Source organism: Anser anser, assembly GCF_964211835.1.
Source record: "Anser anser genome assembly, chromosome: 3".
Classification (NCBI taxonomy): Eukaryota; Metazoa; Chordata; class Aves; order Anseriformes; family Anatidae; genus Anser; species Anser anser.
Window position 1 is genome coordinate 114,434,233 of NC_139722.1, and position 26,253 is coordinate 114,460,485.

Consider the following 26,253-nt stretch of genomic DNA (forward strand, 5'->3'; position numbering starts at 1 on the left):
GTAAACAGTACTTGTAAGCAGATATGTTCACACGTGATGGTAAGGTGATCTTTGAATACCCCCAGGGCAATTTGTTGCCAGTTAGAACAGTGAAATGATTTGTGAGATGTACTTAACTGGTGTAAAGCCCCGTAGCTCTGGGAATCTGGAAACACAGCGATTTGTGCTAGCGCTGGAGCTGGCCTTTTGTGTTTCTGCGCTGGATGCGTCTAATGAGCTAAATGCCCCAGACAGTCCCAGTGTACCGCAGGCATGTTGTAACCACGTAGGAGTGCAGGGTCCTGTTCCAAATATTTCTTCTGTCCAAGAGCCCCACTCAAATCGATTGTAGGTTTTTGCCACTAACATCTGTGGAAAGTGAGGCAGTAAATAAGACTATAGATGGAGATGGAAGTGGTGATTAAAAGCAAGAACAATTATAGGATTTCATTCTTGATTTTTTCTGAAATCTGTTTTGTGAGATTGTTCTTTCTCCTTTTCTTTCCGTCTTTCTGTTTTCTCCTGGGTGCATCCTTTGATTATTAAAGTGGGTGAAATGCTACCTAAGCCAAGGAGCCAAGCTGAAGAAAATCAAATAGCAGATTTGCAGCATGATTCACAAAATCCATGTTTCCTATTGCCTGTACTAATCTACTCTGCTGTGGTGCCACAGCGCAGGGCGTGGGGATCAGGAAGGTGCATGTACCTGCCGCTTATGCGCATGTCCTGAATTTCATGGCAGTAGTCGCATTAACTTCTTCACAGTGGTGAGCCAGTTCATTCAAAGAGTGTTTGATTGCTAACAGCTCTGAAGACCTTTTTGTTCCTGTTTCAGTTGCATCAGGAAGTATTAAGTATCAGCTATTCAGTAGCAGGGTATGACAATGACGTTTTTCCTTATGTGAAAATGAATTATCTCTATTGAGTAAACAGGACTGGGAAAACTGTTAAGCCTATTATTGGGAATTAGTCTCTTAACTTTAAAAGCTGTGGCAAAAGACAGAAAATCAAGTAAATAAGGTTTTGTGCTCTTCCCACAAGAAAGCCGGAGTGGAATTTGATGTGGAAATGAGCACCAGGGCTGGCAGGTACCAACCCATTGCCTACCTGAGGAGACAGGTCAGCCACTAGCTGGGCTGCTGGGGCTGCTGCTGGCTGCTGGCCCTTTCGGAGGGTCACTGGCAGAGAGCATGGTCTGTGGTCCCAGCAGGCCTGCACTCCCTGCCTGGCTCTGGGCAGGAGGGTTTTGCTCCTGGTGTGCCTTCCAGCGCGTTTCAGTCATGCAGGGACCAGACTGGAGCTGGCATTCGCACCTGAGGCAGTCCTGGCCCTGCTGTCCTCCACGACAGCCTGAAGGCAATTAAGGAGGGCATGTAAGGACAGTCTAAAATCGCCGGCTGCTCTTAAAAATGCACACAGCAGAATCCTTCCATCCCTTTCAGAGGAAGGAACACAAGCAGGACGGTGACCACTGATGCTTGTGACTTTGATGTGGAGCCTGAGGTCACGGTGGCCGGGAGAGCCCACGTTAACACAAAGGCCTTGTACACTTGCTGCTGGAACGAGGGTATCCCGGGCTGAGAGCCGCCTTTGTTGGAAGAGAACTACTGTAGCCAAACTAATATTAACCGCTCTCCCTAGCTGGGCTGAATGCCCCACTGTTTCCCTTAGAAAGAAGCTTAAAGAAAAAGGCCCTTCAGTTTTCAAGGGGAGCGGCGCAGTCAGACTGGCACGCATGCAGAAATTGTGGCAGAGTCCAGAGGCCGTGTTCATGGCTTCTCAGAGGCCTTGTGAAAGGTCTGGCATTAGCGAGCGGCCTTTTCCCCAAGACGACTGGAAATGTAGATAATGCCGTGTTCAGTCAAGTCGGGTTTGTTCATAAAAAACAAGAGCTGGAACTCCTGGCAGCACAGGCCCAGCTATGCTGGCAGGACAAGCTTGCACTTGACAGGGTCAGTGTTGTGTGTGACCTGTGCTTTGGTAGAATATCCAGTTCTGCACGGCTTTCAGTAAAACTCTGCTGAGCTCGGGGGGAAGGTCACAAATATGATTTCTCATTTACAAATTTTGTGTATTCTCTGCCTTAGCAAGCAGAAGTATCATCCCAGATGGCATTGTGCAGGAATCGGTTTGTAGTTCCTTGCAGAGACTGCAAGCGTCTCTGCCTTGGGTGTTGTCACAGTGGCAAGGCGAATGTTCACAAGGCTCGGTGTGGGCTTGGGCAGCTGGGTTTTGTTTGTTTCGGATTTTCTTGTCTGTCTGGTTTAGTTTTATCAGAACTGAGTTTTCGGGTAGAATAGCTAGAGAAACATGGAAAAGAGTGAATAAGGTGTGGTGCCAAGGTACAGAGATTATCTGTGTTACCACAGGACTCTAATCGTAAGCCAGGGGTGGCCGTACGTCTGTGAAGATTGAACGAAACAGAGCCTTGTTGCAAAGAGACTGAGTCTTTCTGAACAAAATAAATGCTGTCTGCCCAGATTTTTCTTGATAAAAACTCTCTGGTGTAGGAAAGATACCTACATTTAACTCAAGGGCTTGGCAAACTCTCCAGGAAGCCAGTCAATCTGCAGAGCCCCCTTCTCTGATGATCTAAGCCAAGGGAGACCCATCAAGGGTAGTGAACCCACACAATGGCTCAGTCCTCTCTCAGGAGATCTTCTCTCTCAGATTCAGGCCTGCTTCCTTGTTCTTCTCAAATAACTGCTCCTCTTGGGGTTCAGCTTCTCCACGCTGGCCCCATACGCTGGTTTCAGTCCTTCCTTTCCCCTTACCAAAAAAAAAAAAAAGCCAAGTGTTTGTTTTGCCCAGGCACTGCTTCCAGTTTTTTGAATATGATTTGGTTCCAGGAAAAACAGGAGAGTGTTGACATGGCTGTCTCATCTGCAGTCAACTGACTACAGTTTGCTTTGGGTAATTATTAATTCTGCATCTCGTGTAATATCTTTCCTTGGTTATCTCCAGGGAAACTAGACTTACTCTGGTAGTGCAACTGCCTTTTTTTCAGGGTGTGTTCCTCTTTTCAGCTTTTCCAGGTTGTCTGGCAATATAATGAAAAAGATTGCTCTGAAATTGCGGATGTGACTGTAATTTGATTGCATGAGTCATAGTCGTTACGGAATGACGATTCAGTACAGCTCTGAATAAATAGGGAGGTGTCTGGAAACGTCAGACATCAGTTTGGTTCTGAACTTGTGACCTCTACAATATTCTTGAGCACTGGGGAATTAGATAATTTGGGCTAACCCTACCTTTAAGTGCTCAGTGTTGCAAGTAGCTTAAATAAAGGAAATTCCTTGGGGCAGCGGTGTCAGCACCCCAAGTGGGGCTGTGGGTAGCATTTCTCCTCTTGCACTGCACTGAGGGGCTGGGGCCGCAGAGGAGACCTTGCGGTATGTGGTGGGTCTTTGGTTAAGTGACCAAAGTCTGGTTGATTGAGGCTCTGATTTGGAGCCCAGAGGAGGAAAGAGTGTCAGGAACTGTTTTACCCGTGATGGTGGGGATCACATTTGCTTTCTCAGAGGTGATTTGCACCCCTTCCTTTGTTGTCTCTGCAGGCTTCACTTGTCCTGTAGGGCGTGAGTTGCATTTCGTGCTCCTGGCCACACCTAATGACCAGAGAGGTTTCACATCCAGCACAAGGGAGTTGTTTTAGACAAGTGACAGTGCCTGTAGACAATTCCTCGATTGTGCCCTAGGTGACATCCTGGCCACTGCCCCTTCTGCAGGTGCCCAGGTAGCCTCCAGGAGCAGCTGCTGTGCGGGTTGTGCCTGGACGTGGTTTTTGTGGCTGTCCCCTCAGTCCTTATGGAGGCCGTTCACCATGGGAAACGTGGAAGCTGTGGCACGTGTTTTTCCACAAATCCATTGCTACTCACACACTACTGAATCTTCTCTCTCTCTGCCTCCTCCCCCCCAAAAAAATTAATAAGTAAATAGTGATAACTAATAGGAGATAGCATAAAATCCCCATGATAAAAATCTGTTTTACTAGAACAGTTGCTCCTAATGGGCAGTTGCACTGATCCTTGCCAGCACATGGAAGCTGACGATGCTCTTTGCCACTTGAGAAAAATGTTTATTCACCCTCTGTGCCTGGGGCCAGCCGTGTTACCACTGGTCCCTCATTGCACACATTTCTTTCTAGTAAAAGCAGCCTTGAGTTGTCCTGGAGAACAGGCAGGGCTTAACGACACCTGACATGTGAAGTCTTTGACCGTGCATGTGCATGCTGGTGGGGTGCGCTCCACAGGGAAAGAGAAGAGAGACCAGCACCTGCCACTTGTCGCAACACAAAATAAAGCAGCATCTGAGAGGGAATTTTTACTCCCAGTGTTTTGCCTGACGGCCTGAAACGACTGCACAGCACAGTGCAACCTCGGCAGTACCTGGTCAGCAGGCTGGGTACAGGGCTCTCCTCTACCTCGCCTCCAGTCTGCATGAGCATGGCTGACTCCAGCCATTTCCTAGCAGAGTTTTCAAGCGTATGCTTGTGAGCTGCCTAGTGCCAGAACACCTTTTGACATCAGGTGCAAGCCAGCTCTCCCTTCTGGTTTAGCTCCTGTTGCCAAGTTGCAATATATTTCCCGGGCACCAGCTGCAGGTCACTGGGCTTCAGGTTCAGATGTGTTCATGGAGCTTGTTCTGGTGCATTTGAGTTAGGCTCAAATATACTCGTATATTTGGAGACCTGTAGACACTGCGCTGTCACATCTCACGTTTCAGGAACACGCAAAGAAAGTGCACACGGTCTGCGTAAGATGGCGTAAACGCGTTTTCATGTTCTGGAGTTCTTGCCTCCTGCTGGATTTCAAGACATTTCCAGCCTTTGTATTAGTTAAATTATTTCACAACTGCCCGTGTACATGTCTGTGCAATTTGGCTAAGAAGGCGTATAATATTATTTTGGGGGTATAAGCACACAGTGAGTTCAAAGAGCCTGTTCGCATGCAGAAGGCAAACATGCCATAGTTCTGTGCTTAACTGGCCCCTGAATTATATAAAGGCATTAATGTCACAGTAATAGACACTTGGAGCATTTATCAGGCACTCAGCTTTCAGGAGTTCTTGAGCTTTGTTTCTCTTATTGATCGCTGTATTTCATAGAATATAAAAATACACAGAACAAACAAGCAGTGCTTGCCCCCAAATAAGTAAACCAAGGCACCAAAAAACCCCAAACACTTAAGTTCCATCTTTTTGGGGGGGAAAGCTGGAGTGCAGACCTCCCCACAGCATGACTAAGGTGGCATCAACGAAATGTCTTTGGGTGGTTCTTCCACTGCTGTCACACACCGAACTGGTGATGTTTGGCAGTTACATTCTCTCATTGAGTTAAAAATTAAAGTAAGCAAAGGTAAATTAATGGGAGTTCTCATAGATAACTTCAAGAGAAGCCACACCTTTGTAGCGTGGAGAGCTTTTCAGTTTGTGCAGTCAGTGCGTTCCTGATCCAGTACGACTCACAAGTCCACTTCAAGACAAGAAAAACAAGTGATGTTTCTGAACAAAGATACATATTTAAGATGTTCAAAGTATAATTTTATTCAACTAATTCCCTCAAATTTGTGCCACCTTTTAAATCTCAGAGAGATCATCTAGAGTTTCAAACAAAGGGAGTTTTTGCATTTTTCTGCTACTGCTTTGGAAGTTGTTCTATGGGCAAGTTCCTCTGTACTAGCAAAGTATTTGTTTTTTCCCCACTCTTGCATAACTCCAAAGGCTGAAATGATTTTGCTTAAACATGCCCCATTGTTCCACAAAAGCAGATCAGTAAATGACCTTTGGATTGGAATCAAGGAAAATTTTGAGGTGAGGAATTAGAATTTGTGTGCAAATCGTTTGCACCTCAGAAGTCACAAGAAAGTCGGTATGGCATGAAAAGACATTTTTTTTTTTGCAGTTACTACATGAATTTCATAAGGAAGACCATTAATGTATGGAGTGACTCATTGCAGTCTGTGTATGTTAAAGTTTACATTGTGTTTGCATGTTCTGGAGCTTTTCTGCAGGAATTTACAGGGGAAGGCCCAAGTTGTGCTGTTCTCAGACAACTTCAGCTGGAGCTCTGCATGATGGATTTGCAGATTAGAGCCAGAGAAGATTAGGGGTTTTTCCTCTAATGCTTATTATTAGCAGGTTGTTTCAAATCTCATTAAATTTCATTCATTTTAAAAACTCCCTTCTTAGAAATAACTGCATGTGATAAATAACATGGGTTCCTTCAGTTATACAAGTAATTGTCATTGTAATCTGCTGGGTTTTTATTGGTGATAGTCCTTCTGTTTTTGTCCTGGGGGGTGTCTTTGGGGTTTCAGCTTAGATCCCAAGCACGCAGAGCCATGGCCTGGCTTACCTGTGGTGCTGCTGCTTTCCTTCGGCAGCCTGCTGGCACAGTGTCGTGTGTCTGCTTCTACACTACAGCCTGCAATTACCAATAATAAATTGTTCTGTGACCATGGAAACTGGGTGAACTAAGCACATTGTTCAGTAAGGCTATAAAATCGGCCTGTTAAAGGGGAACTGTTATTAATACCTGATCAACACAGTGGTTGTTTAAATACATGTTTTTCCATTTAAAATATTTCTTTGATAATGAAAATTATAATTTAACAGCAACTAATTATAATGATAACATCTCTTAGTACCCAGATTTAATATTTTGAAAGGATTAAATGCATTCATCATAGATTTATTTTCTATTCATGCTTTTCTGTCATTGAAGTGAAATTAGATTTAAACATGAAAGCAACAAAGGTTTGGCATTTCTTTCATCTACTCTTCTTTCTGATTGCAATGAGTTTTTAAAGAAGCATAGTGAAGACATCCCACAGCTTTGACTTTTCACTCCATGTAACATCTCAACTTGTGCCTCAGATGAAGGAAAAGACCCTACACCTCTCTGGAACCCCTCAGTGGGATTCCACGGGAATGCTGGCAGTTCATTTACTGGCCTGTTTGTTTGAGGTTGCCAAACTTCTTAGAATCACGGGATTCCTTGGGTTGGAAAGGACATTAGGAGTGCGTTTGGTCTGACAATCCTGCTGAACGCAGGGGCAGGTTCAGGGATGCTGAGGGTCTTGTCCTGCTGAGATCTGAATGTCCCGAAGGATGGCCTACAGCCTCTGTGGGCCCACTGTGGTGTCTGGACACCCTCCTGGTGGGCACATTCAGCCTCGCACCAGCAGCAGGTCTTGGGCTGAGGTGTCTGCCATGCCCAGGTTGGCTCCATAAGGGAGGGTTCTCAGTGTCCATTTCCCTGTCTTCACGGGGAACATGGAGTCCTGATGCCCATCCCTTACTGACTCATCTCTGCTCCACAATTATAACTTCATATTTCCAAATACCTAATACCTAAGGAGGATCCCAGTCTGGCCACGCAGTTGGGCTGCAGAAACAGCAGGTTGCTCCTCGTCTTGTGTGAGTTGTTGTGTTAGCTGCAGCGGAGGAGGAGGAGGACTAGAAGAAAAAGAGTACAGCAGAAGGGAAATCATGTGAAAACAAAAAGCCAAACACCTCCTTCCTACCCATGTTTTTCTTCCTCTAGATGAGTGGGAATCCACTGTAAGATCTGTCATTCCACTGGGTTTGCAGAACAGGGAAAGAAATAGGATGGACCTTAGGGAGTCAAGTTCCCAGCATGTTCTATGCCAAGCCTTCTCCTTGCCCGTGCACCACTGCTAATCAGCTAGTGGACTGGGCACAAACAAAACTAATAGCACTGCCCCACTTCCATAAAAAGCCTTGTGTTTCCCTGCATTATGCTCCTCATGTTTTTTAAAGGAAATTGTAAAGACTCTACAAGATTGTGTGTGCTTGAAATAGGGCTGTGACCTCAGGCTCTTCATTGTGGGGTGGGAATCCCAGTGTCCGGGGACAGGCCGATGCTTTTTCCATAGTCCTGCCAAGGAAGTGAATTGTCTGATATGCAAAGGGAAGAAATGGCAGCAGGTGTTGTAAAACACTAACATTGAATCAGCCTTAAGGTGTTGCTTATTTTAAATAGGAGCAACACTGAGGTATTTTCTTGCTGTTTGTTAAAGGACCTCCATTTGAACTACATGTTGGGCGCTCCATAGGCCACAAAGTTAATTTCTTTATTCCACTTCTGCTATTTTGCTGTAAAAGCATTTTTAACCTGTTGATCCAAATACAGTTTGGAGATCAGGTATTGGGCCTCTGGGCTATTTCTCTCGTAACGCACACGGAGAAGGGGAGCGGGGCTGTTTCAGCTGGGGCGGTGGTGGCTGAAGCTTCAGGGCTGGGTGTGGGTGTTCCCAAGGGCAGCGCGCAGAAACATGGAACCGTTCTCCTCATCCACGAGAAAGGGTGCTGTTCTATAGCTGCTTTGTGTTTCATCCAGGAAAACCAGCAGGCAGTTGGTATCCCAAAGTACCAGGAAAAAAAAGGCGAAGGTTAATGTTTAGGAAATGGGGTGAATGACACAGTGTTTTCCAGAGCAGGGAGCTGTCGTGGTGCAGGAGATATTTACTCAATTTTGCGTTCCAGTTGTCCTGAAGTTAAACATCTAGTTCACTGGTTTGTACTAAGGTAGAGAGAGCTGAACTGATTCTCTCTGAATCTGCTTAAATACATCAATTTTGTCTTCTGAATTTAAAAAAAAAAAAAAGTAATCTGAGTTCTTCTACCAGGTTAAACTGTTAAACCCAGATGACTTTCATGTTTCTCTTATATGCTGTGGGAGACTTTACAGCAACTTTTTGCAGATGAACGTAATCATTCTCCTACACGGATCCAAAGTTGGCTTTCAGAGGGTTTATTTTTGTACTGCTGACACCAAAATGCCATAGACCCTGTGTAAAAATAAAGACAATGAAGGGACCTGCCCTTCCAGGCCCTGTAATGCTTGGCTGGCTACCGGACATTGTTCTGTGCATCACTATATTGTTCGAGGGAGGTTTAGTGACATCAAAGAGAAAGCAGCAGAATTGTTTTTTCCACATGCTGCATTATGCAGCTTTCCCTTTTTTCTTTTCAGAGCGTTTTCAGCAGTGAAAGTAGTCACATGCTGCAATGTTTAATAGAGAAGGGTAGATATTTAATAGGATTTAGAAGCTGGCTGGTGCTTCCTAGTAAGAGAGAGCAGGTTGTTATGCACAGCCCGGACTTGTGAACAGTATGTTGTCTGTGCAGTGGGGTCTGGAAAGCAGCAAGGGTTTTGCTACTAATGCAAATCACCAGCCGAACACAACATGAACAAAATCACCTTGTTGCTTTGTCATCTTTCACGTTTACATTCAAGTTCTTGCCTAAGTCATGTTCCAGCATGTAAAACCTTTGGCATAATCTCACCATTTTTAATGGGGAAGTCGCACCAAAGATTGCTTTTACCATAAATAACCATAGCAAATTCAGATTGCTTTGTTCAAAATCATCAGCTGCAGTCACTTCTCCATGTTAAACTGCCCGAAGTAAAAGTGAAGGAGATACTTCTAAAGCTCACCTAGTGGTTTCGAGGTGCTGGAGCCACATGTGCCACCTGCTTGCGCAAGATGCGGATTTGGCTTCCTGCGGGTTTTGCTCTGGGTTGTTGCTTGCCTCGGTGTGTGTGTGTTGTTAATTCAGCCCCTTTCTTTCCATTTTTATCTACTCCTGTCTTCAGTCCTGTCCTGCTATCTACAGCTGGAGAAAAGCAGCATCCACTTTTGGTTTTATTGTCTTACTGCTGAAGGTGAAATAGTCGTGGGATGATTGAACATCAAGAGAGACTTGCTTCATTTCCTTCCCTCTAAGGACACCTAATATTCCTCCTCAATGGGTGATCCCTTCTCCTTCTGTCATTTTCTTTCCTGTTGATCTATTCCAACATATTTTAATGTAGACTCTGTGCGTGTAACAGGTGCCTGTGTGCAGTGCTCATTGTGTTGTTCTCCCTGGGCTTCTTATCGCCACGTGTACTGACACAGCACGTCCAGCAGCTGTGTGGAAATGCCATCACCTGGTGATCGTTTATCCAAGCAGATGTTTCTCCCCTCAGCTGTGCCGGTACAGATACGCAGAGGTGCTTTTTTCCCCTTGGGGTTATATTTAGTATCGCATCAGTTTGCTGCCCCAAGCCGCCCCACTGAGCTGTCAGGTGCTCACAAAGGGCAGCCGGGGCCTTGCTCCCTGCCTGGGTCGCGGGGCTCTGGTAGAGCCCAACCTTGCTCTGAGCACCTGTCTCTGCCTTCTGACACCGTGCTCCAGGACCAGCAGCCACCAGCATCGTTCCTTTCCCAAAGTGCTGCACAGTGGAGATGTTCTGTACAAGCCTTGCCCAAGCCTACCTGAAACAAGGGAGGTTAGGCCCAAACAAAAACGGCTTTGCATTCACCAGCAGCCTTCAGTCAGTTTGGCAAATGGCGATCCCAGTGCACACATCCATGTTGCTTCACGATGAATTCTTATTTGATCACAGCACTTTGGTCCCGGTAGCTGACTTGCCATTCTCTCAGGCACCTTTCTCAGTTGAAAAAGCTTTGAGCGTGGCTGGAATTTGTGACACTGAATATTACTGGCTGCTTAACTCCATATCCTGGCAACTTTGAGAAAACATGCAGTGCTATCCTGCTCCCTGAAAACCTACAGTAATGGCTACATCGTCCTGTGAAAGCAAGCTCTGTTTCTCCCTTTGCATGGTTAGCCTGGGCTAGGATCAGAGGAATTAAGGGAAGCTGTGGATATTGGATGTCATCAGCAGAAGCAGTGTGCCTGGAGCAACTCTCCTCTGCTTTCTGAGTCAGTGTGTTTAGCAGTGCTTCACATAGGGTGCATGCTGGCTACGTTTGTTGCTGTAGTGAAAAAATAAGAATTTTAAGGCAGAAAAACACTTCCAGCGGGGAAAGTAAAAAGGAGTTAAACCTGCAGGAGACAGAGCATTTGAAGTTAAGGATTAAAATTCATCCTTAATTTGCCTTGCTTGACGTATGACAGGGATTCACAAATGTTGATACTGCACAGAGCGTGCTGCCCGCCGGCTGGGCTTGGCAGGAAGGATTTGCTGCACTCTCTCCAGGCAGCTGCACATGCACCAAGCACCCAGCAGCCATCCTAGATACTTGCTGTTGCTTTCAGCTTTCCTCTTATGCTTTAATTATTATGTGTTTTCTTTTTTTTTTCTTTTTTTTTTTTTCAGTAGCATTTCAGCTCCTTTCAGAGTGTTCCCTTTGCTGATAATCTGGCTGGGTGTGGAGGCCTTTTCAACCTGGGTGCTGGCAGTAGCTTTTGCACACTGAAAGTCATTGTACCTGTGCCGGGCTGGCAGCAGTGAGTGCCAGACATGCTTGCCATTCAGTTCTAAGCAGATTCAAGGTCAGTTTGTTGAAAATGTGGTTTGACCGGTATGGAAGGCAGCAGATTGTCTTGGAGCTGTTTTTAGAAAACAGGCAGCCGCACAGGTAACCTTTGCCACAAGAGCAATTGGCGGTGGTGTTGTGTGAAGGAACGTGGACTGATAATGCTTTCTGGTGTGCAGGAGCAGCCCGCGTCTCTCACAGCCAGCTCTCGGAGCCATGCGTTTTGCAGGGCGGTTATTAAGAGATGTGCTTCATTATCCTGGCCCAGCCCCGTCATTCCCTCAGCGCGTGGAACAGGAGATGGAGTGCATGGTCCTCTCCTGCTGTCTTGAACCAGGGATTCAGCGACTCAGACAGGCATGGCTCTGGTCTTTCAGAAAGCTGACAACATTTTGATCAGTTTTCTTCGTCATCAAATTAGCAGAGGCAGAAATGACTCTCCTCAGACGGTGAGGGGGCTAGATGGCTGCTTGAGATCCCCTCCAGCCCTCCTTTCTGCTAGTTGCAGTGAAAAGCTATTTCTGTGAGTTTCAGTGAAATAAGCTGCAGCTTATTTACTAACTCCTAAACAAAGTCAGTCCTTGATTTATCACAATCACAGAGCTGGAGCTTGCAAGCTTCCATGTGCTACTAGTATTGTCATGGGGGCTTCCGCATAAAGGAAATTTCCTTCCTAGTGTTGCTTCAAGATAAGTTGGATTCTCTATTATCAATACTGCTGTGAGAGCGGCTTCCGTTTTCCTGCTGTGCCTGTTTTGCATGTTGTGCATTTCTCTTTACCCTTGGGAAACAAATGTTTTCACAAGCTGGAGGACGCTTGGAGCTCCACCCATATCCTCTGGTTTAGTTAGTCTTAAAAACCTAAAAATGTGTTTTTGAAGGTATGAAGGACGTTGGTCAAAGCGATCACATGAGATGCGTAAACAGGGCTTCAGAGCCCAGCGCTGGTGTTACAGCTCTGGTACCATCCCTCATGGATGCACCTGGCCCCGTGTAGGTTTTTGTGTGGCACCGCACATTAAAATAGCTGTAGTTGTGTTCTGAGCTTAGCTGATCTGGCAGAGCTGTAAGTATCAGCTTTCTGTGGGTCTGTTTCTGGCTGTGAAACACAACCAAGATTCATGGGTTTTAGTTCTATGTGTGTTTTAACCTGAAACCCCGGAGCAGAAAAATAGTTTCAGTTTGAAAGCGTTGGTGAAAGCATTGCAAAAACCTGCAGTCGTTGTGAAACACTATGTAGAAATTATCAGGCGAGGTTTTAACATGACCAGCCCCTGTCAAACAGCTTCCAAGATGTGCTGGTTGTTCCCACGTTACGGGAGCAGTGCAGCCTCGAGCGGGGCAGCAGGAACGGCTCTGCCCCCTCCGTGCTGGTGGCGTCCCCAACAGCGGCGGTGGGGAACTGGAGAGCTGAGCTCCAGGCGCGTTACAGTGTGGCCTTCTTGGGTGGCCGGCCCGTCGGGAGGCTGACAGCTGTTGTGTCTCTCCGGTGGTGTTTTTTGGAGATAAGTTGCTGGCTGTCCCCCAAAGCTGGCAGAGAGCGGGCAGCTGCAGGCCAGCATGGGGACCCAGCTCTCGGAGGCTGCAGGGGGCACCTGGGGTTCTCCAGCCCTGCTGAGAGCTCTTGGCCCTTCCTGCTGGGAACTGGGGGACAGGTGAGAGAGAACACAAAGCCACTGAGGGCTGCAGCAGTGAAGTTGCTTGGATACGTGAAGAGCCACCAGCAGGCTCAGCGTGTGGAGATGGCACTGAAGACGTTGCAGCTGCCGTCTCCTAGGGACTTTGACACTGCTTTTATCGGGCGGCAAGCGGGGAGGAGGATGGCGCCACAGAGGATGGGTGGGGATCAGGTGCGAGGAGTGAAGATGAGAGCAAGGGTGGGGAGCTGAGGAGCCCGAAAAAACAACCGAACTCTTGAACCTCTCACTGTAAACAGGAACTAGAAGACCGCAGAAAGCGGTGCAGAGGAAACGGGAAGGTAAGAGGGGAGAGGCAGCAACTGTACATGAACAAGTCTAAAGAAAGCATGCCTGGTGGCACCAAACATTGGCTACTGAAGCACAGGGGGCCTCCAGCCTGACAGGCTGTTCCCACCCTACCCTCCCTGATAATTCAGTGTGCATAACAATGCTGAACAGACGAAAAGGAGTCGCTCTCCTGAACTTTCTCACGCTTCTGTCCCTGAACCCCTGCCGCCTGAAGAACACACTTCCACGTCCTCCTTTAGGCCACAGATCATGCTGGGGTGGGGAAGCTTCTCTGGGGGACCACCCCAGGGTTGGTGCCATCGGCTCCCCCCTGCTGCAAGTGCTGCCTGCGGCTGCCAGAGCTCTGGGCTTTCTGAGGCTTCCTTTCAGCAGCAGAAGATCCTAAGCTGGCATCAATTAGTACTGTAGCACCAAAGTTTTCACAGCCTGACACGGCACGTCATGGTTTTCCCATGTCCTGTTTTTTCTGTTCAAAATCAGGCTCTGACCCTTCATCTTTTTACTAAGGCCACATGGGTGTTCTTTTCCCACCCATTACTTTTATCCCGATCCCAAATTTGGAGGGTTGTTGAGAACCATAGCTTTTGACCAAAGATTTTTTTTTTAATGGATGGCTTCATGGTGATATCTGATAGCTTACTTGTTTATATAAGATTATCTGTGTCCGACTTTATCTGTAGGATCCTGTCCATCCGTTTTTCTCTTCAGGATGAACGTAACCCAGGGATCCATGAATGTTATGATTTTGTATAGAGACTGCAGCGATGAAATAAACTTGCTGAGCTGTTCGGGGACTTGCTCAAACCAGTGAAGCTGCTGAAGGGAGCTCTGGTAATTTCCGCTGGAATTTTCTTTCAAAAAGCACCAGCCATCACAAGGATTCAGTCAGATCCAAAATGGCTTGGGCTGGACAGTGAGCTGCAGCTCTGGCCCAGTGCTTGTGCTCCTCCTACAGCCTCGCAGTCCGCTGCTGCATCAGTGGTGAGGACAAACGAGAGAAGCAAAGTGTTGGTTCACAGGGCGCACTGCTGACTGATCACAAAACCCACCTTTAACGTCTTTCCAACACCCTTATTGTTTTTTAATAGATTTCGTACCTTCTAGGTGGGCAAAAGCTGTTACATGTGGGATGGTTTCAGTGTGTTAGCTCCAGGGCATTTCCTACCGCATGGTCGAGTGGCAGGAGTAAGTTCAGAAATACTTGGGAGGAACTGAAATCTTGGAGTGGGGTTTGTGTAACCAGGCAAAGTGCTGATCTGCTCTCCCGCTCCCTTTCAGGTTTCTCCTCCTTACTGCTGTTCTACTATAGTATTTCTTCTCTTGTTGCATTTTTTCCTTTTTCTTGTTTCCTAACTTTCTGTCCTCTTCAACCTCAGCTTCTTTGTCACTCCTTGCCACCAGGATCAGGCTTCTGCTGCTGGCCCTGTGGTCCCACGAGTGGGAGGCTGCAGCTGGCTAGGAAGGGGCTGGGGTCGTCCCCCCACCGCTGCCAGGGAGCGGGCATGGCCCTCCTTGGGATGGAGGGGAGGCACTGAAGCCCCGGGAAGTCTTCATATGAACTTTGGGTTCCTCTGCACCACCAATAACCTTCTGCGTGTGTAGAGCACGGTACTCAGAGTTCTCAGAGCTGGACATGTTACATTTTGGTTAGGATTTACCAGTCTTTATGTCCTGTTTCCAAAGGTGCCAACAACTTTAAAGAGACCTCTGGGAGGTTTAGATGCTCAGCTGCTGGGAAAAGCAGACCGCTTCCATTTGTATGTCTAATTACGGACTTAGGAGTCCAAGTTTGAGCACCTGTGTTGTGATAAATTTGGTCCGTAGTAGTTCCCAGCTCAGTGAACTGACTTTCTGCAAACAAGGAAGGGCTTCATCCAAAACCCTTGGCAAAAGAATTTAACCACAGAGATGTATAATATTTCTGTCTGAGAGTTCTCAGCTTGGCAGATAGCTGTTTGGGAGTTTCTGAATTAATGTGGGCTGCAGTGAGCCTGTGCATTAAGAGAGCTCTCATAGCCAGCGTTTTCGTGTATAAACAGTTGTGAAAGACTCTGGGAAGGGAAAGTGGAAAGAGACTGTTTTTCTATGGTTAAAATAAATGCAAGTCTACCTCAAACATGCAGTTACAGAAAAGTTCATCTTGATGTTGTGTAAATACAGTTACAGATGCTGAATCTGCAAATAAATGGAGGTGAGGGGGAATAAATGTGAAGTTTTGGTCTCTGCTCTCTTTTATACATACCCTAATCCAAAGTGACTGCTGCTATTTCGGGGGATCTGTTCTGGATTTGTTTGTGTATTTGAGAGCAGAAGTTGGCCTGTTCTTCCAGTGGTGGAAGATAACTCTTGAGCAACTTACTGGACAATTTGATCAGTCCAAAGTGGCTTTTACATTGCAGCTTTACAACTGACCTCTTTGCACCTTGAGAAAGCTGCTTACATGGGCAGCATGTAAGTCTGAAATCTATACTCCAGATTTATTCCACAGATAGTTACTCAGTAAAATTCCCAGTCATTATAGGAAATGCTGTGAGATAGGGAGAAAGGTGGATTTCGGGTGAAAACTCCCGTTTTCTGCATTGACTGCTAAGAAAAGAAGCCAGCTTCTTTCACCTATTAGATTAGATGTGTTTGAACATCACGTTTTGTTAAGGCGCATGAACTGTCATTTATTTTGGGTAACATTGTGGTGTTTTCTTAACAGATGAACGTGAGGCAGTTCAGAAGAAGACTTTCACAAAGTGGGTTAATTCCCACTTGGCACGCGTGTCATGCAGAATTACGGATTTGTACACTGACCTTCGTGATGGAAGGATGCTCATCAAACTTCTGGAAGTTCTTTCAGGAGAGCGACTTGTAAGTGTTTGCTTATTAGTTTTCACTGTGTGTTTTTTGTTTGTTTTAGTGAATGCTTGGCCCAACTGATGTACAGCAAAAATGAGAACTGAGGGTTCAACATTGCAAATGTCTTATGAATTAAATGGAAAAAAAAAAGTCTGTTGCTTCAGGAACAGCTGGATCCATACATCATTAAAATATTTCTGTTGGTTTCAGTAGGAATCAGAGGAAGTTGTCTTTGAATGTTTCTTGCTGGTGAGATGCTGAGTGCTTCCAGCAGCATTCTGCCTGCTCCTGGATCTGACGGAAGCGGAGCACTGAATGATCCCCATTATGTGCTGCCTTCCCTAGAGCATGCTGCGGGGTGTGGAGGACAGGTTGGAGAAAGCCAGGCCCACACTGGGGAGCTCTGCAGCGGCTTTTGTTGTGCTGTTGGTCACATCCCCACTGCCCAGGAATGCTCCTGGGACTATTTGAGTTCCATACAAATAGATAAGGCTTGGATTTTTTTTGGTTAGAGGAATACCTAAAATGAATTTTAATAAATGGACCAAATTCTTTCTCTAGGTGTGATACCAGCACAAGCTGGTGAATAAGAAAAGTTTTGTAGTAAAAAAAAAAATGCTGCTGCATGACAGGAAAACTGTGTGTGAGGAGATGTCTGGGTATCAGCCTTTCATTCTGCTCCTTAAATGATGGCTGTGCTCTTAACTACCCAATTTAGAGCAATCTTTTCAAAGAAATACGGGTCTTTAGCTAAGACCTAAGGCTACATGAGGTTGGGACTGTGTAATCGCTTGTCATCAAGCAGTCCTATTAATGGAAGCTTCATGGGCTAAGACTCTGGGTAATGAATTGAACATATGGCCTGCAGTGTAACATCTGTACAGTGAGGCAAGAGAGGGAGATTTCCAAATGCATCTCTGAGGGTAAAAAGAAACTCTGACGTGCAGGAAAGTACCCTGTCCTGGTGTGTGGATGGAGGTAAACAATCTCAGTGTTTGTCAACTACGTTTTGCCTGAAATAAGTTTCTCTGTGCCAAGTAATTTACTTCAGTGAGGTATTATGTTTGACATGCTCACTGCAGGTAGCACTGAGGTCAGATTTTATTCGTACAGAAGTAACTGAGATCCACATGCCCCATTATTTGAGGATTCGGGCAGCAACTCTGGCACCTTTATTTAAACCTTCGTATCTGCCTGCCAAGATTTGGCTTTCAGTGTCAAATAGCAGTGGTAAAGCTCAGACCAGACATGTGATTCTTGCTGCATGATTCATTTACATTTTTCATTCCAGGTTTAAAAAATGCAAACAGAGCTTACGCAGCTGTTTGGGTGGGGAGGGGGCAGGAGGCTGCTGGATCTGAACTTGCATCATCGGTTGCATATTGTGTTGGCAGCTGTCTGCACTACCGTAGATTCTTATTGTAGCTTTGTTATCTCAGGCTGGAGGACAGCAGTCTCTGAACAGTACATTCCACCACACCTTCCTCTGCAAACAAGAATACAGATAATGCAATGGAATAAACCTTGAGACAATTACACACACCAAAAAAATTCCAGTAGGATCAGCATGTAGCATCCACTTGCTGACGTTCTCCAGCCTTTTGGAATTTGTTGTAGCTGTTACTGGGTAGCTTCTGACATCACCATGCCACCCAAGCAGAAATGTAAAGGCAGTGTCTTATGCAGAAAACTTAAAATCGAGACAAACATCAAATGGTAAGAAAGCAATAAACAAACTCTGAAACTTGCCTAGATAATTATTTTAATACAGTGTGTTTACTGATGCAGTAGAACAGGATTTTTTTTTCCTGCATTTGAATCCAAGACTCTGGAGCTGGAGCCTGTGGAGCAGTCTGGTATTTAGAATACTAATGAGGGAAGCAGGACCACTCTTTGCCCCCTGTAAGGCCTCCAGCCACATTCGATCAAACTGTATCTTTTGAAAGCTGTTGTGATTTTTGATGATGAAAACACAGACTTCTTGAAGGTATACTGGAGAACCTCAAAATGAGAGTGTGCAATAAAGACATGTACATCTTCCCCTCTTTGCTCAATTTGATCCTTAATCCTAGTGTTTAGTCCTTACTACATAAGGTCCTCTGTACAGACCAGACCAGTATTTGGAAATAAAACAACAGCATCAATGGTCTCACTGACCAAGTGGAAAAGAATCCAGCCAGTATGAAAAGATGGTTGTAATTTTGTTTGCACACGCTGTTAATCAGTTTCTTCCAAACAGAAAAATAAAGCTGAGAATTGTTTTCAGCATTAAATTGAGCATTTAGCTCAGTTTCTTCCATCACTAGATAAAGGATTAGTAAATTCCTTTCAATTCCTGAATGCCCAAAGGTCAAACTGTTTAAGCAGATTCTCTGTAGTGAATTTGGTCATGTTTCCCATTGGAAAAGGGAAGGATTTTGATCTAAAACAAATAATAGAAGGTTCTGAGTTCAGGTAAATATCATATGCAGGGCCTTCAACATGTCTTCTTTCCCTCTGGTCAGTTTTCTGGGTCTGTGTTAGCCCAGTAAAGAAGAAAGTTGTGCCTCACGTATTTCTCATGCTGAGGCTGTGCAGGAGAGCGTGGCAAGCGCAGCCACACCTTGTACAAACAGGACTCGGACAGCTCTTCTCATGATGCAGAACAGTCAGTAAAGACTGCACGACCTGCCTGTGCTGCCCTACCGAAAGGTTTAACCTTCTGTCTCCTGCCGGTGCTCTGCATTTTTTCTCGGCCAGGTGACACTGGTCTGTGCAGGAATTTGCAGTGCCTTTTCAGGCTATTAATAAGTCGTAGTCTGAAAAGCTCCAGACTGCACTAGCAGTAAGCTGCTGAGGTCCCCATGCAGCAGAGGGTGCCCCTAGTCCTGGAGCACGAGAGGAACAGCAGCCTGCTCCTGCCATAGGGCAGAGAGTGGCACAGGTGCTGGGAGGCCTGCCCCTTTGCCAGGCATTACAGGTCCTGGGGCTGGATTCGCTTGCTCAGATTTACTGTGTGTACTCTGCTGCCTCACATAAAGTCCTTGTTTGTGGGGAGAGAAGGTCTTGCTGATCACTTGCAGGTTACATTTCCACGTTCCCGTGGAATATGCCATCATACAGGTTGTGGTTAGGAACCAGTGGGCCCAGGATCTGACTAAAACATCTCTGGTGAATGGCATTAGCTCTGTCACCTTGGTGCTGGAGCTTCTGAGAGCAGAAGCAGTGTTTTAATCCCCTTTTCTGCTAAATAACTTGAGGCATTGGAGCGTATTCTGGTTACAGCTTAGGTAAAGGAGAAGGGCCTCCGCCTGCCCCACAGCCAGCACTGTTCCCTTGGACCCCTCTTCCCAGCTGTGCTGTACAGGACTCACTGAAACGTGATTTGGTGGAGCCAGCAGGAGGATGGATGCAGCACTGTCCTTCTGGAGAGCCTTCTCTGAGCAACATTTGCACCCAAAGCAGGGTTTTTTCCTGGAAATGCTCGCCTTTGCTGGGAGCTGTGGACTGACTTTATCTGCTCTGTTTGCCAGCATCCAGTGTAGAACTGTGCTGGCTGAGAACTGAAGTGAGACTAAGGACCTCAGGAATTTACATGTCCTGAAGGGCATCTTCCTAGCGAGCGTTTCATCTCGGCGACACACTGCTAGTCAGGCTGCTGTTTGTGGGGAACATATGGCTCTTGCTGAAACTCTTCCCCTCAAATGCAGACTCAGGCAAGGATTTTGCATGCACTATTTCCATGGCCAGTTGATTACATTTTCTGTAGAAAACAAAGAGATCGTGTCAATTAGTAGTTTGGCTAGGTACCTTCGGTGACATCTCAGTGGGCACAGAACAAGCTCTTCAGCTGTAACCCTTATCCGCAGAACAAAGTTGCTTTAATTCTCTTCAGTTTTACAGCTGACCTCTACATGCTGCTGATGTGCTCCTGGCTTTTTTCATTTGCGCCAGGCCTTGTAAAACTGTGTTATGTTGGTGTGGCAGTTCCCCCTACTTCTCCCCTATGGAGGCATTGTTTGGAATAAATCTTGTCTGTTATTTTCATACTACTTATCCTACTCTGACTGACCAAAAAATGAAGGAAATTTCTTTCTCAGGGTGTTTTATTAACTATCTGCAGTTCAAATCTGAGCTGTCCTTCCGGAGTGTGTGCGCCAGTATTTGCAGATACTGGAGCATTCGTTACCAATTCCTTCTATTGCGTGCATCTGCCAGTTATCAGTCAGTTTCATTTCTTTATCTTTAGGATCTTCTTTTTAAGTGTGGAAGAACTTGTAAGAGAGTAAAGAGCATCTTGGGAAAATGTAATAGGTGTGGCATGAACTTAACGAAATGATTTATCTTCCAGATAGTGAGTGAATAGACTAGGTGGAAAAAATGAAGGAAGTAAGCAAGGAAAACATTCGGAAAGGCCAATGGAATTGGCCGCCCAGCAAGTGCAGCATAGGTCTGGGGTGTTAGTGATCCCGCCATGGGTCTGACATGCTAACACTAACCTTGGGTGAATGCCCTGTCAGATGCAAAGAGGCCCCTGAATCTGAAAAACAAATGCATACAGGATTGCTGCCTGGCAGTTGGCAATGTGGGTGACTCACCTGCCTCGATTGAAATCAAGCACTTGTTTTCTTCCATTTACAGTAATATTTGTTTTTCTTCCCCTTTTACCTTCTAGCCCAAACCAACTAAGGGAAGGATGCGCATCCATTGCCTGGAGAACGTTGATAAAGCCCTCCAGTTCCTGAAAGAGCAACGAGTGCACCTGGAAAACATGGGATCTCATGATATTGTGGATGGGAATCACAGGCTGACACTTGGCCTTATTTGGACTATTATCCTGAGATTCCAGGTGAGGATACTTGCATACCTATACACACATTTGAGATTTCCATACTTGTTTGTAATCTATTTTATTGTGCTTTTTAAGAGTGGACTGATCAAAGGTACTTGGTATCTGGCAGGGTCACGTGTTTTTATTTTTATTTATTTCCTAATAAATACGAAACTCCAGTCACAGACATAGACAGTCTTGCAGACCTAGGAAATGCTACACTCATCTGTTGATCACCTCTGCACTGATTGTCATTATTCTGGCTGACATTGTGCTTAAATGGATTAAGGGTGCCCACAGGAATTCTTTTAGTGTCTCACTTGAAGGCAGTGATTTCTTGTTTTCCAGCAGGTTGCACGTTGGTCTTTGCCCTCAGTTAGAAAAGGCTGGAAAGTCCTTTTGCAAAAAAACTACAATAAAAAACACCTTCTAATTTGGGGGATGCTTACTGTTTTCGAAATATGAAATTATCTGCCTAACTTTCAGCAATAGCAATGTTGCTTCACTGAAACTATGATATTTTTTTTTAAAAAAAGTAGTGAACCGTCTCTATAAAATCACAGAATCATAGAACGGCTTGGGTTGGAAGGACATTTAAGATCACCTAGTTCCAACCCTCGTGCCGGACCCACTAGGTCCGGGTGCCTCATCCAACCTGGCCTTGAATACCTCCAGGGATGGGGCATCTACAGCTTCTCTGGGCAAAATAAGATATTTGTCCATATGAAAGAAAAAATGTTTGCCTTTGTTTTTAGTATTTTCGTTTTTTTTTCCTTTTTTTTTCTTTAAAAAAAAAAGGTATCAGCCTAGAATCTGGAATATGTATTTGCGATGCTGCTAAGGGTAAACAATGTTTCCTCCAAGCTTGAGGTTGGAAAATGTGTTTGCTCCTGTGAAACTCCTGGTTAGCTTTTGCCTGTTGATGCCCCTGAAAAGACTGCTACCTGCTGTACCCCTCGACCCCAGTGAGCTGGATGTGCTCAGCATCCTGAAAGAGGTGCCATGAAAAAGGGTGAAACCATAATCCTGTATAGAACAGGGTTTGCCTTCACAATTGGGAATGTTTTCTGCTGAAGTTTAAATTGTTTTGCCTACAGACTAAAGAAAAGAGAAATCCTCTTGTAAAATAAGGGCAGATGAAGCTTTCTTCTGGGATGAATGCTCCTAAATGAGGAAAAGCTTTTACCTACTTCCACCTTGCCCTTCATCATAGATTTCCTTTGTTACTTATGTTTTTGATAGAATTTTTTCATCTTTTCAAAAAAAGGCAAAAAATGGTGTTTACTCAGAGGAATGCATAAAGCTTCTTTGTTAATTTCAGATCCAAGATATCAGTGTTGAAACTGAGGACAACAAGGAGAAGAAGTCTGCTAAAGATGCATTGCTTTTGTGGTGCCAGATGAAGACAGCTGGGTAAGCGTGGATTACGTGATTATCTCTAAAGCTCTACAGTATTTTGAATTTTCATTGGAATCATTTTAAATGGGCAAGTACATATATCTCCTTAAGTGGATTCAACCAAGAGAAGTGAACTGTTGTTTACAAATCAGAAAATTCTGAGTTTATTATATTAATTCTGTGCAATAAACATACCAACCAGATCATCCATGAACATATATAGCATATGCTGCCTCCTGTCCACTCCTACTTTGAAGAAATAACTATGCTAGGGTGTTTGCCACCAGTTTTCCCTCTTTCCATATAAAATGACATAGAGGTATGCAGGTGTTTAAAACAATTTCAGCTTTGCCCTGGTCTGCAGTACCTTTAGAGGATGCAGTCATTGAGTCCCTTCTTGTAAAGAATGATAACACCACTAGCTTCTATGGTGAATTGTTACTGTCAGAGTGAAAGTGAAGTTAACGTGTCCTGGGTCTCCAGCTCTTCATGTGTATTCTGGGAAAAATATAGAAGGAACAGAGCTGTTACATGGAATTACAGTCAAACTTTCCCTTTTGATTGCCATGTGAACAGGTCGTGGGCGAGCTGAAGATTTGTTGTATTCTGTCTGCATCTTTGTGTATTGATTGACTAGGACTTTCTGAGCATAAAAACTGCTCTTAATTCTGATATCTCCTCAGACTTTTTTTAACTTACTTTTAGAGCTCAAACATGAAATTACTTTTTGTTTAATGACATAAGATACAGATGTGCATTTTAAGTGTCAAAAGTGCTGAAACGTATTCTGGACTTCCTACAGTATTTTTGCCCTCCAGGCATAATGGGTTTTCTGTTCATGTTTAGTGTAATGTAGTGGGATCCACCCAGCATGTTGGATAAGATAGCAGCAAAGGCGAAGGTTGGTCTCTTGTCTTGGTTGAATCTTTTACTGTGAACTAGAAGGGGAACTGGAATTTGTGGCATAGAAATACTTTGAGAGCTGCAAGGAAAACAAAACTGATGGTAAGGTGGCTACCGTTTCATGCTCCCTGATTAGGCACATGGATTTCTAGTGTGAATTTGAATATCCATGTATCATTCTAATTCTTCCTTTTGACAGGGATTTTCATAAATGGAAATATTTCCAAAACATTTCTCTAACAGTAACCTTTTTGCATAATTAAATATCCATTGTTGCACGTTTACCCCATGAAACATGGATGTCCCGCTGATGAGTTGGGGCACTTCAGCATTATTCTAGCAATACATTTTATCTTCTGCTTCCAAGAACTCTTAGAAAAGCGGTTTGTAAGCACCCTGAAATTTGTGGAGACTTAAAAAATACCAAACTCACCAGACAAATTTGGAATCCGTGTACCCATGGGGCATGAAGGTGGCTATCACATGTGCTTTGTTTAAAAGTCAGATGATGAATAGGGTCAGTCCTTGAAGATGCCCTGGCACAGCAGACAGTTTCAACAAAAACTTAATGCATCACTGCTCCTGTGGCACCTGCATCCTCAGAAAAGGTTTCACTCCTCTCTTTTTCTCCAACTGTTCCTGCTCATTTCTTGAACTGGATATTTTGAGTACCTGAAAATGATTATTTGCCAGCAGCTGAATTGGGATCAGGCTTTAAACTTCTAGGGATCTGAAACCTCATAGGCTCCAGGTTAGGCATCAAGCTATTAAAAAAGTCACATCAAGTGATTACTTCAGAGGGCATTTAGAGTCTTCCTTTAGGAATGCATAGCAGTTCTGCTGGGTTTACAAGAATAAGATGCACTTACCTCTAGTGTCTGTCTGATTAGAAACCAGCTGTGATGATAGCTTGTCCGTTATGGGATGGTAACGTCCCACCCTCAGGTTTACAACAAATACGTCACTCCTGCAACCAGCCCTTAGTGATAGAGCATACAGAGCTGCAGCAGAGATGCTGTATTCACAGATTCACAGATTTCTCTAGGTTGGAAGAGACCTCAAGATCATCGAGTCCAACCTCCTATTGATCGTGCTTTCTTTGCTTTTTGTTCTGGCAGTTACCCCAATGTCAACATTCACAACTTTACAACAAGCTGGAGGGACGGGATGGCTTTCAATGCACTAATACATAAGCACAGGTATGTGTGGGGAAACGTCCTTATGGATTTTGAAAGCTTGGACTGGTGCAGTGTGTGCTGTGTTTTGAAGTTACACTGCAGCTTGATTTTGAAATCTGTGGAGGGGAGGAAGTGGAAGAATTGCTGAGAGTTTTACAGCAACTTGCCTTTCACTCTTGTGGTCACTGTGAGCTCATCTGGGCAACAGCTTCTCACGTCGCAAGTCATGTTTGGTTTCAAGAGAATAAATTATACACACGATCATTTCATTCTGTGAGTGACCAGGTTGGAAGAGAAGCTTTTAAACCTTACTGAGTAGCTCACGCTGAGCTCTAGTCACCCAAAATTGAGGGGTCAGCGGTTGGGGCACAGCGATGGCCTGGAGGAGGAAGAAATCCCTGGGCAGGGATGGCAAAGTCTGGAGCTGGACTTCGACATGGCTGGCGATGCCACCCACTGGCAAGCTTGAGTGAAGTGAGACAGCTTGCACACATCCATCATCATGAGGAGAGACTGTGTGACCACAGCTTTGACTGTTCATTTTCCAGGTCACCTTTATCTATGGTAAACCCATCCTTGTTTTTTGCCATGGGCTAGGTTCTGCTGCTCTGCCCTGTGCTCGGCATTACTTTGTTCCTTTAATACTCCACTGAAACGTACAGAGGCACTGGGCAAGCAAAACCTTGGCATCCCGAGAGGCCAGGGTTTCTGAGGATTGCACATTTTATTTCATTTGTTCATTTGAGGGTGGCTGCACTGTGCTTTGGGAAATCTAAAGAATTTTTCATCCTGTCTAGGCCTGATCTGATTGATTTTGACAAGCTGAAGAAATCAAATGCACACTACAATCTGCAAAATGCTTTTAACCTTGCAGAGCAACACCTTGGTCTTACTAAGCTCCTGGACCCTGAGGGTAAGTATTCCTGCAGTTTTAATGCTTTGCAGCTCTTTGTGGGCTCTTTTTTTCCACCCCTCCTTTTCCAAGGACACTCTTTTGTGATAGCTTTTTGTCTTAAAGAGCAGCTGGATGCTGCTGACTCACTTAGTGATAACAGCTAGAGAGGGAAGGAGAGAATGCAAGATGTCTCCTGCAGAGGACAGAGCTGTGGAAGCACAACAGCTTTAATTCTGAATTTATGCCCCATCTGACAAGACCACTGGACAGGCCATGTGTACATAAAATCATTCCAGTTAAAGGTGCCCTTCTGGTCTGCTCTGAGAAACACTTTGCTTCTTAGTTTGAGCCAGAAGACGACAAATGCGGACTTCACCCGATAGTTAGCAATTTCTTTCACAGACTCTTGGGTGAGTTTTAGCCTGTTCTTTTATGAGATTGTGCACTTGTGTATTGGAAGGAGTGCTTACAATGCTAGGACAAGAAAATTTCTTGTCACAGGACAAATAAATAGAGGCCATGTGTTTGGGCAAGTTTCTTCTTGATTATTTTCCATAGCCTCAGAATTGCTGCAGGAGAGGAAATAAATTGTTTTCCATCTGTGTATCTCAGAAGATTTGCTCAGACAGACTTGCAGTTACCTTCGAATCTCTCTCTCCAAATACTGATACAGCACTGAAGTTTTCTGCCAAGTCACACAGGCACAAGGGAAGTTAGCCACGCAGTCTGTGACAAAATCTGGCCCAAAGACCCCTCACCTATATCGCATGCTTTGACCATGGTCTGCACTGAGATGGATCAAGGAGAGCCTTCTTAGTGATAGAGTTCAATACTGCACAACACCAAGAAATTCAGAACCAGTCCAAAGCTGCTGAATTTATTTCTGATTAGGACATAAATCGTAGGAGCTGAACTGCCACTGAACCCATCTCTCAGACTCTTGAGCCCATTCATGTTGGATTAT

At 45.0% G+C, this 26,253-nt stretch overlaps 1 protein-coding gene across 4 annotated transcripts in view; it reads left to right on the top strand.

Moving 5' to 3' along the window:
• The window catches only part of SPTBN1 (spectrin beta, non-erythrocytic 1), a 135,863-nt gene that overhangs the window by 63,108 nt on the left and 46,502 nt on the right, over nt 1-26,253 (top strand). For all 4 annotated transcript variants that reach the window (XM_083832310.1, XM_083832311.1, XM_083832313.1 and 1 more), the window contains 5 exons: nt 15,966-16,117; nt 20,760-20,933; nt 22,237-22,328; nt 24,335-24,415; nt 25,192-25,307. In XM_083832310.1, coding sequence (XP_083688436.1) covers nt 15,966-16,117; nt 20,760-20,933; nt 22,237-22,328; nt 24,335-24,415; nt 25,192-25,307 — 615 coding nt within the window. The remainder of the gene's footprint in view (nt 1-15,965; nt 16,118-20,759; nt 20,934-22,236; nt 22,329-24,334; nt 24,416-25,191; nt 25,308-26,253) is intronic.